This window comes from Atta colombica, unplaced genomic scaffold (genome assembly GCF_001594045.1).
Source record: "Atta colombica isolate Treedump-2 unplaced genomic scaffold, Acol1.0 scaffold275, whole genome shotgun sequence".
Taxonomy (NCBI): domain Eukaryota; kingdom Metazoa; phylum Arthropoda; class Insecta; order Hymenoptera; family Formicidae; genus Atta; species Atta colombica.
The window spans coordinates 124,258-134,654 of NW_017259376.1; the positions used below are offsets into that span (position 1 = coordinate 124,258).

At 30.5% G+C, this 10,397-nt stretch overlaps 2 protein-coding genes across 9 annotated transcripts in view; both read right to left on the reverse strand.

The window, feature by feature from the left end:
• Positions 1 to 6,057, reverse strand: part of LOC108689737 (PDZ and LIM domain protein 3) — a 21,220-nt gene extending 15,163 nt beyond the window's left edge. For 2 of the 8 annotated variants that reach the window (XM_018196650.1, XM_018196649.1), the window contains exons 1-3: positions 3,602 to 3,871; positions 1,762 to 2,009; positions 1 to 168 (exon numbers count right to left, since the gene is read on the reverse strand). The exon at positions 1 to 168 ends at the window's left edge or, in 1 of these variants, runs on beyond it. In XM_018196650.1, the coding sequence (XP_018052139.1) occupies positions 1 to 168; positions 1,762 to 2,009; positions 3,602 to 3,715 (530 nt within the window). In that variant the 5' untranslated portion in view covers positions 3,716 to 3,871. Of the gene's footprint in view, positions 169 to 1,761; positions 2,010 to 3,601; positions 3,877 to 5,604 lie in introns of those variants that run through there. The other 6 variants (XM_018196652.1, XM_018196651.1, XM_018196653.1 and 3 more) reach the window with 6 other exon arrangements.
• Positions 6,058 to 6,583: 526 nt separating this feature from the next.
• Positions 6,584 to 10,397, reverse strand: part of LOC108689716 (isovaleryl-CoA dehydrogenase, mitochondrial) — a 6,115-nt gene continuing 2,301 nt past the window's right edge. Inside the window, exons 2-8 of the mRNA XM_018196623.1 lie at positions 9,903 to 9,992; positions 9,542 to 9,763; positions 8,170 to 8,497; positions 7,874 to 7,967; positions 7,437 to 7,527; positions 7,188 to 7,356; positions 6,584 to 7,025 (exon numbers count right to left, since the gene is read on the reverse strand). Coding sequence (XP_018052112.1) covers positions 6,889 to 7,025; positions 7,188 to 7,356; positions 7,437 to 7,527; positions 7,874 to 7,967; positions 8,170 to 8,497; positions 9,542 to 9,763; positions 9,903 to 9,992 — 1,131 coding nt within the window. The 3' untranslated portion in view covers positions 6,584 to 6,888. The remainder of the gene's footprint in view (positions 7,026 to 7,187; positions 7,357 to 7,436; positions 7,528 to 7,873; positions 7,968 to 8,169; positions 8,498 to 9,541; positions 9,764 to 9,902; positions 9,993 to 10,397) is intronic.

A 10,397-nucleotide genomic window follows, 5' to 3' on the forward strand; every position in this document is an offset into this window, starting at 1 on the left:
GACAAATGAACTCTTTCCTCGCGAATCTCGTCGAGGTGTTCGTGCGGCATAATGATCGTACTGCGAAGGGTATATTCCGGAGTTGGCGTTGACCTGTACTCCTCAACCGAAGGCGGCCGAATTGGGCTCTTTGGTAATTCTTGCGGATACTCCTTTGGCTGTTTGTATCTGCGTGAAAGAAATAGAAGAAACATTAATATAATATAGCAGATCGCGCATTTGTGTTGCAGTAGCGGCAGAACACAAGCAGCTTCGTGGCGGGTCCTCGACGATCATCACCTTTTACACATTAAAAATAGACCGATTAACTGTGATTTTGCAAAAAAAAATCAGACTCCGATCATACAGATTGAACATTAAAGTAAAAATATATTAATTGTACAGAATTAATCATATAAAAATGATTCTTATAAACTGTAACTCGGGAAAAATCAGCTTTACATGTTCAAAAGAGTCCAAGTAACAGTTATGTTCAAAATATGTTTAATAAACAATAGTAATAAAAAGAGTTCTCAATAAACAAATTAATATTAATATAAATTCAGACAAATAAGAGTTAGAACACAGTTATTATTTTTGTCTAATTATACAAAATTTTTTTTTCTTTAATTTATACAAACAAAAGATCAATGTTTGTTATTTGCAATCATTATAAAAAAAAAAAATTTTTTTTAGGATAATACAAAATAAACTCTTAAAATCCAATAATTCGCAATCAATATAAAAATTGATATTTAATTATTTTTAATAAAATAGAAGAATGCAAGTACAACTTCTCAAAACTTCGAGTGGTTCCTCATTAGAATGTGAGTACAGCTCTTCATAATCAAAATCTCCTCAAATTCATACTCAATATCAAAATTGTTACGTACTATAAATGGAAAAACAAAATAATTATAAAAACACCTATTCTATTTTGTACAAAAAGATAGACATTAATCAACTCATCGATTTTCAGAAATAATTCTTTCATTCTGTTATAAAATTTCTTTTCAAAATTAATATATCTTAGGAAAGTCGTTAGATATGTGTTCACGTCTTTCGCCATGGCTATACATCAATTTTCAGCCAATTTAATTAACAATTATGTTTTTGGAATGATTATATTTGTAATGCGATGTTTGTTTTTATTTCTATATGTTTATTGTCTTTTTGACGGCATATTGATCTAAAACTTTTATGTATCATTAATTGTATTTCTAATGCTAATCACTCAAGGTTTTGAGAAGTTATACTTGTATTCTTTTGTTTTATTAAGAATAATTAGATACAAATTTTTATATGGATTGCGAATTATTAGATTTTAAGAATTTATTATCCTAAAGATGATTGCAAATAACAATCAAAATGTTGATTTTTTGTTTGTATGAATTAAAAAAAAAATTTTGTATAATTAGACACAAATAACTGTGTTCTAGTTCTTATTTGCCTGAATTTATATTAATATTAGTTTGTTTAATAAACGTCTATTTAATATTTTTGTACATTATAAAAATCATTTCGGCTAAACATTTTTCAAACGTAAATTGAAGTCTTTTATCGATTAAAGACGATCGCCGAGGTGCAAAAGTAAGGTAGAAGTTCCAAAGCAGCGGCCAAAAATGTCAGTCGTGCTTTGTGCGAAGAGAGAAACTGATTAATCGAGAAGGCGAATTAATCATAATGGCATAATGCGATATTGCGGCGGCAACGCGGTGTCATTGCTGTGGCAGTATTGTGAAAAAAAAAACGCGTATAATAGAAATAATATTGCATTCTGACAGACTAGTGGCCGCAGCCCCGTTGCCAACGATCGGCCTGAAAATCGTGGGTGGTGATGGTGACGTAGTGATGGTAGTGTCGGTGGTTGTACGTGATGATACTCTCGATGGCTCAGACCTTTCGATAACTAGCTTTATGGTTTCGGAGTTTTGGAGGAGATTCTGTGCGTCTACATGCCTCACATCACGCGCGTCGTAATCGTCAATTTTCTTGATCATGTCACCCTTCTGGAGCGCCTCGTTCTCCGACTGCAAGCAGATCATCGCCCTGACGTTGTTAGCAATAATTATTGTCACTGTGCTAACTTTTCAATTATTATATTCAAGAAGTAATTAAAAGTAATATCAAACATCTAAAATATGTGACAAAAAGTAAAAATCTGCTTCAATTCTGTTGTTTTGTTTGATTCTATTTGATCCAAAATGTAATTTATTTTTTACTAATGTTTTATTTAAAAACTTTTTCTTAGATAAAATCCTTTTTTTTGTGAAAATTTATTTTTTATTTTTTAGAGCTTTTTAATCGTATTAATCTAAATGATTATAAACATATTACAGTAACATATTACAGTAACATATTACAGTAAATTTAAATAAATCAGTAAGATTAACAGTTCACTTATTTCTTTTGAAATTATAAGATATTGTTTAAACAGGTTTTAAAAAGTAATAATCAAAGTAAAAGAATAATATTATCTTGTTATTTATCATTATATAATTTGATGACAGATACGTTTTCAAAAATTCAAAAAAATTAATGTATGAAAAGACACTCATAAAAGAAAGATTGCTGAAATGTTATATAGAATGAGATAAATTACGAAATATTATGGGGCAAAACACAAAATTTGATAATAAATAATATTCGAATTATCTATCAGTTGATAAAAACAGAAACAAGTAAAGCAAAAAGTAAGAATATTTTTTTAACAATACGAGTTCAATCCTCAATTTTAGGCGCTTAATTTTAGGCAACAAAAAGACGTTTTTGTCATTTCATTGGAGTGTTTCGGCGTAAGCTCCGGGATGTAATGCGCCGTATTGTGTATCAATGTTAACGAGCACTAGATCGAATCGTTGATTTGAAAATTCCTTGGCAGCCTTCTCCATTTCAAATGTTCACAGGGATTACGTTACGTCTACCTCTATTGTTCCGTCGCGTCGTTCGCCAGTGCGAAATCGTATCAAAGCCAAGTAAGCGGACACCGTAACGAAGTCTCCATAATGAGAGAAATCTCTCATTCCTCCCGGACAAAAATCATTGTCCGAATATAACAAAATTCGTTATCAAATGCCGTAAAGAAAGAGATTTGCATACTTTTTTTACGAAACGCTTATTCGAAGACTTGACTTACTAGCTTTTACACTTAGGAGCATAAACCTGCTTTAGGACTTCACTAAAGTACTATGACAAGTAAATTATAAACATGATATGAAAATTATAATTGTTTCTACATAATTTCTTATATATATATATATATATAATTTTATTTATTTATAGTTTCTTTAATTGATAGTCAATTAATTGATTAATTTGCCTCAAAATTCAATTATTTATATTTATTCTATTTAAAACATTAAAAAATTCATTATTTTTTATTTTTTATATATATTTATCTTTTTCTTTTTTATCATATTTTTGTGTTAGTTTTGAGTGATTATTGTTTATGTCATCTTTTCTTTAAAGATTATAAAACTTCAGAACAAATTTAGGTTTAACATCGAAGCAATTAATTTAAAACCTTGTATGAGAATTGTAACACGATTTAAATAAAAAATTTAATTAAAGATGTGTGAGGAGATCGGGCGGAAATTAAGATAAGAAGAAGAAGCAGACTCACGCGGGTGACAACAATCGGCGTGCCCAAATCTGCGCCTCCGGCGATTCTTATGCCCCATGGCCTACCGGTGCTGGATCTCTTAAGTTTCACAATCAATGTGTGCCTTCTCGTCATACTCTAGACTCGGTTCAGTCAACACCACCACCAACAATAACACAACAAATAGCCACGACACAAGCACTTAATCAATCGCGAGATGCACTATGTAGGCAAAACGACGAGAGGCAAAAAGAGATAAAAAGGGGAGTAAGAAGAAAAAAGAGTCTCTCAGAAGAAGAAAAGACCTGCCGCGAACAGTTGCGAGCGATGAATCTCCCGGATCGTGATCGCTCTCTGCTTCGCTACTGAGATAGCAGCTGCAGCTGTAGCACTTGCCGACTATATGCCGACTTTGACAGAGCCCTGAGCGGAAAGCGAGAAAGATAGAGAGAAGGAGGGAAAGAGAGAACTAGTTGCTCAATTCTAACGGAGAGACCACCGCCTCTAGTCTCTCTGTTTCTTTCTTCACTATTCTGGCCCCATTTCGAGTTGGCGTATTGTTCTGATGGTCCGACCCGCACTCGTTTCTTTGGTATTTACTATGTATATGCGTGTGTATGTGCATAAATATTTTACAGTCTCGCCTTGAAAGAGAAAATCAAACTATTAGCGAAGAATGAATATGAACTACCGCGAGAAATCCTTGAAGAAGATATACTATACAGATGAGAAAATTCTATAAAAAAAAATTTATCTCTTGTTTGAATTTTAAACAAATTAATTGATTAAAGAAAAACAATCTTAAATAACTACACAATTATACTTCAGCAATATCAGAGTGCGCGATTGGAAAAGAATATTTTTAATAACCATTACTTCTTAATATCGCTTTTTATAATAGTTAAAACAATAATGATTTCTTCTAATAGCTCTTTTAAATCACTTAAAACAATTACTTTCGATTAATTCAACATGGCAACTCAATCTAAAAATTAAATCAACAGATGGCAAAATAAATTAAAATTTGAATCGAAGATCCCTACATGAGTCTAAAATGTAATACCATCGAAATCTAATAATTCTGGACATCATCTCTCCAAAAAATTTCTTCAGTATTAAGAAGATATAGGATTAAATGTAGTTTTAATTCTGTAACATTATGCGAAACTATTTAGCAATAATTTACAGAAATTATTAGTGGCATACAATGTAAGATGCCATAATATACAGTATTAAGATTTTATATGAATTTTATGTATGATAGATGATAAACATGAATATTGAGGAAGGATTGAAATGATAGGATAACGATATTGAAATAATTTCTATGAATAATTTTCATGCATATAACGCAACTTTATTGACTCAGTTCGAAATGTGTTCGACATATTTCATAAGAACTATTGTAAGTGGGACAATCTTATTATATACAGCTTAGTATTCATGATGAAAGCTAATAAATGAAATGCATTTTGTCGCGCTACATATCTACACGACAATTTCTTTATTCGCGAATTCGACGTCGAATTTCAGAAAAAATTCATTTGTTAATTTATTTCACACAAGAAGTTAATTGTTTGTAATTAACAGAAAATTATTCGGATATTTTATTCATATTTTCAAAGTTCAAATTATCGTTTTATTTCTATTATCTAATATTTTTTGCTATCATCATTTTAAGCCGTTTATTTAATCGATAAATTATATTTGTTTCAATGTAACTTCAGTTAATGATTTGTCACATTTTCCGCAAGATAAAGAATGACTCTATTTTTTTCCTAAGGCGAAAATGTGAAAAGTAAAAATTTTCTTTACAAGTAATGGAGAAATTTTTCACTTTTCACATTTTCACTCTAAAAAGGGATTACACGATTGCTCTCTAGATTTCTTTAAAAAACTCTACCATCAGAAATCGATAATTTCGGTAGTCAGATGATTGGAATATAAATTGAAATATAAATTGGAATATAATTAGGAAAAAAATAGAAAGGATTTCTTCTGAGTTGCATATCCTTCGTACTTACATAGGTTTCATAAAAATGGCCTATGGAGAATTTGAGAGCCATCTTCGAAAATTTGATTCTAGTCGCGTTTTCTCCCCGTCTAGATAAAACACACTCTTCTTCCGCCGTGCGAATACGTTCACGGACGACGAGAAACTTCTCCCCTATGCGGGCCGTTTCGATGCAATTAGTTTGGCTGCACTGTAATTAACGGAGACTAGAGAACCAGAGACGAGAGAGAAAGAAAGAGAGTGAAATAATGAAACAGAGGAAGAAAGAACGCGTGTTTGTACGACTTAAATTAGCAACCTATAGCGCGAAAGGTTAGTCAATCGCTCTAGTGACTCACTTTACCTTAATTTATAGAATCATTAACGCATATCGCCAATATGCGATATGTCCAACATTGGCAGTCGACGATAATGAATCATCATTTAATTATGTATTGCGAATAAACTTAAAAAAAAAGAGAGAAAAAAGATTTGAGTGTCAGAATCAGTTTAGTACATCTGCGATTTCATGGAAATCATATCAGCATTTTTTGTTATATAAAATATAATTCTAATAAATCTAATAATTCTCCTCTTGCCTCTTCTAAATATAATAAAGATTTAAAATCTTACAAAAATAACAAATCATATTCTACAAAAAATATAAAAATTATAAGAAATATGTATATCAATAACATGTATAAATGAATGAATAATTGCATTAATTGCATTGAATAATTCATTAATCATTGAAATGCAGCAATTATAATACGATGTTACAGTTATCTTTTTAATTGCCAATCATCAATTTAAATTTACGAATTTATATATTACGCATTGTCGTACATAATCGTAGATAGAGACGTTTGTTGAGTTTTTAAAAGTATTTAAAAATTTAGCTAGATTACAATCTGAAAATGATTTTATGAAAATAAAATTAAGATGTTCAAACTGTTATTTATAAATGTCAAAATGTTTTTGCAGCATTACTTATCAATTATCATGCTTCCTATGTAAATACGTTAATGATTTAACAAAATTTATCTTATATAAAGGGAGTTTATATAAAGAGAGTCCTTCGGAAGAGTTCAGTATTAGTGCGCTCCTCACCCTGATGAAGTGAACGGCAAAGTTCACGAAACATTAGCATTAGCAATGGATTACGAGACGGCGACCCTTAACCCTTTGGTATTTCTAAAGAAAATATCCGTAAAAGCCTCAAAAATAATAAAATTATTTTTAGATTTGTATCTAAGTTTTTAGATACTTCAATAGAATCATTCTTTTCATACAGTCATCAAATCGGAACTACGACTTATTTCAGATATTCCTCAGTGATCGCTCGGCTGATGACCATACGTCGTATTTCACTGGTGCCCGCGCCGATCTCATAAAGCTTCGCGTCTCGCAGCAGTCTCCCCGTCACATAATCATTGATATAACCATTGCCACCTGTAAAAAAATTTTTTAAAAGCGCAAATGTCATTCTCATTAAACATTGTTAAACATCTATTTTCTTTACTAAATTCTTATATCCTCTATGTTTTCTTTCTGATATAATTATGATTGTCTGAAATAATTTATTACTGTTAATTTTTTTTTAAATAAATTTACCGAGTATCTGTATAGCATCCGATGCCGCTTTCATTGCATTCTCGGCGGAAAAGAGCAACACCGCGGCGCAATTTTTGCGATTTACATGACCGGCGTCGCAGGCTCTAGCGACAGAGTACAAGTAGCTTCTGCTCGCACTCAGAGCTGTGTACATGTCCGCTATCTTCGCCTAAAACGATTATATGATTAGACAATATCAATGGAAGATCGCAAAAAATTTTTAAGAGGACAAGGTAATTCTTGCTTTACCTGTATCATTTGAAATTTTGCAAGATACTGGCTAAATTGCTGTCTCGTATGAGCGTATTCAAAGGCAACATCGCAACAAGCTTGCAGTAGTCTAGAATTTACGTTTCAAATCGCACACAGTCAAATATAAACGCTCGTTTGTGAATAAAACTTAAATAATTTCTTATTAATAATCTGATAAAAATAGATATTTAATAAAGTGTCTAAATCTGTCATTCTATAATATACACCGAAATATGAAAATTTGTATTTAACGCTATGTATTACAAGCAAACTTTCAAAAAGTATAATTTTTATTTCATTGATCACAAAAAGTACATCCAATAGTTTTTATGAAGCTCCTTTTAACGCGCAAAATCCAAATACAAAAATACTTAAAGTTAATAATAAATCAAGCTAAATTTTGTTATACATTCGTTATTTTTCTAAGAACTTACCCCAAAGGTCCGCCAGATAATATTAATCGTTCCAGATCCAGTCCACTAAAGAGCACATAAATACCTTTATTAATTTCTCCTAAAATATTTGCAGCTGTAACAGAAATTCACAATTTTACAGAAATTTTAAATAACTTTTTGGAAGACAAAAGGATAACGATCGATTTTAATGAGTCGATAAACTTAATAAAATGTTAAAAACTACAGTTCTTACTCTATTCTATTTGAACAAATTAATTTTATTGTAATAAATCTCTACATCTTTTTCGTATTTCTCATTCGAGCATCAAACTTACCTGGCACTTTGCAATCCTCGAAAATCAGTTCGCCTGTGTTGGAGCCGCGCATGCCAAGTTTGTCCAGCTTCTTCCCCGTGCTGAAACCCTCTGTGTCACGCTCGACGATGAAAGTAGTGATGCCATGCTGCGGCTTGTCCGCATTCGGATCCGTTCTCGCATAGACGATTAGTGTATCCGCGTCCGGAGCATTGGTAATCCAGAACTTGTTGCCATTGAGGACATAGTAGTCCCCCTTTCTCTCGGCTCGCAATTTCATGGAGACAACGTCAGACCCGGCACCCGGCTCCGACATTGCTAATGCCCCGATGTGTTCACCACTGCACAGCTAAAATTTCTCATATAACAAGAATATTTTATTTATATTATTAATAATAATATAAATAATCGTACGAGCGACATGAGTTAATCCTATTGATGAAGATATCAAAGGCGCTTCTTAAATTTCGTGAAAAAGCTAATTATAATTTCAAATTTGTATAATCCATTTGGAAATATCCAATTTATTTTTTTACAACTGTAATTACAATTTATTCACCAAGATGTATTTATTCACTAAAATATTATAAATATATTTTTTTCATATAAAACTTTTTAAGAACATTAAGCGCATATATCGAAACGAATTAAAAAAACCTTTATGATTTATATGTACAATTGTAGATATACTATTTGCTTTAATAATTGTAAATATACTATTTACTTTAACAACTTTCGAAATTACAATTTATTCGAAACTAATTTGTATGTATTATGTATACATTTTTTTTTTAGAAAGGAGAAAAGAAGGAAAAGATATAGAGACTATTGTAAAGATAAAGATAATATAAAGGAATGAGTATTTTGTAAAACAACAAGGCTGGAATATAAGATAAGATTGTAATGTAGTATAATAGTTAGTTATAGTCAATTATAGGTAATTTATTATCTATTTATAAGTTAAGGAAATGCACTGTAATAAGATTAATAGAAAATAAAAAGGATAGGATGTAGATAGAACGTGCAGTTAAAGAATATAAGGAAGATAGAGAGGTAAGTATAGATAAAGAAATGCTATGTAGAGATAAAGGGAAATAAGAAATGGGATATGGATTTTTTTATGAATTTTTTCATTAATAATAGACTGTGATAGAGCTGTGATATAGAGACTGTATAGGTAAGAGAATGTATAGTAATAGTTTAGGTTTGTAATTGTAAGATAAAGGCGGGAGAGGAGTATAAATATGAATGAATTAAATATTTCTGTAAACTAAGTCCCCTTCTTGGCTTGTATATGCCAAACTGTAAATAAATTCTATTCTATTCTATATATATTTTTTTCTGATATAAGATTCTTTAAAAATATGTACACACATTGTTTGGCATGAGTTACCTTAGGTAAATATTTTTGCTTTTGTTCTTCCGTGCCATTTCGATGAATTTGATTAACACAGAGGTTCGAATGTGTGCCGTAACTGAGTCCGATAGCGGCAGATGCTCTGCTAATTTCTTCCATGATAATTACATGATCGAGATATGTGCAACCTGCGCCTCCATATTCTGGCTTCACAGTCGGCCCTAAGAGGCCCAATTTACCCAATTTTTTCCAAAACGTCTGTGCGTCACATTATTATTTTTTTAAATTGAATCGTTGATTAGGATATTACGGAAAATAGAATTTAATTAATTCATTATGATTTGCTATTTATTTATATTTCTTTCCCTTAAAATCGGTGCATAAAAGGAGCACTTACCTTCAATTCATCGAAATTATTTTTTTGGTCGATTTCAGCAGCTTTAGGTGCCAACTCCTTTTGTACAAAATTGAAAACGAGCGAACGAAGCTAAAAAAGAATGGTGATTGTTACAAATATGGCTACAGATATAATAATAGAACACTCTGTAAAATTTTATTGAATTCCTAATATTTTGAAAATAAATATTAAATATCGATCTTTAACTTAAAAAAATGAATAAGTTAAAATTGATAATATAGCTTTTTTATCCTATGCGTGTTAAAATTTAATGTTTTTACAACGTAATTAGTTGAAGTTAAAAGTTAATTTATTTAAAATTAACAAAAATAAGTAAAAAGTTATTAATTTTTTAATTGTATTACTTAACTTTTAACTAATTAATTAGTTATATATTAATCTTACAATACCCGAAAAAAAATATTATTATGGACATATTTTATATATAATTACATATAATACATACATATAATACATAGAATTTTATATAATTTT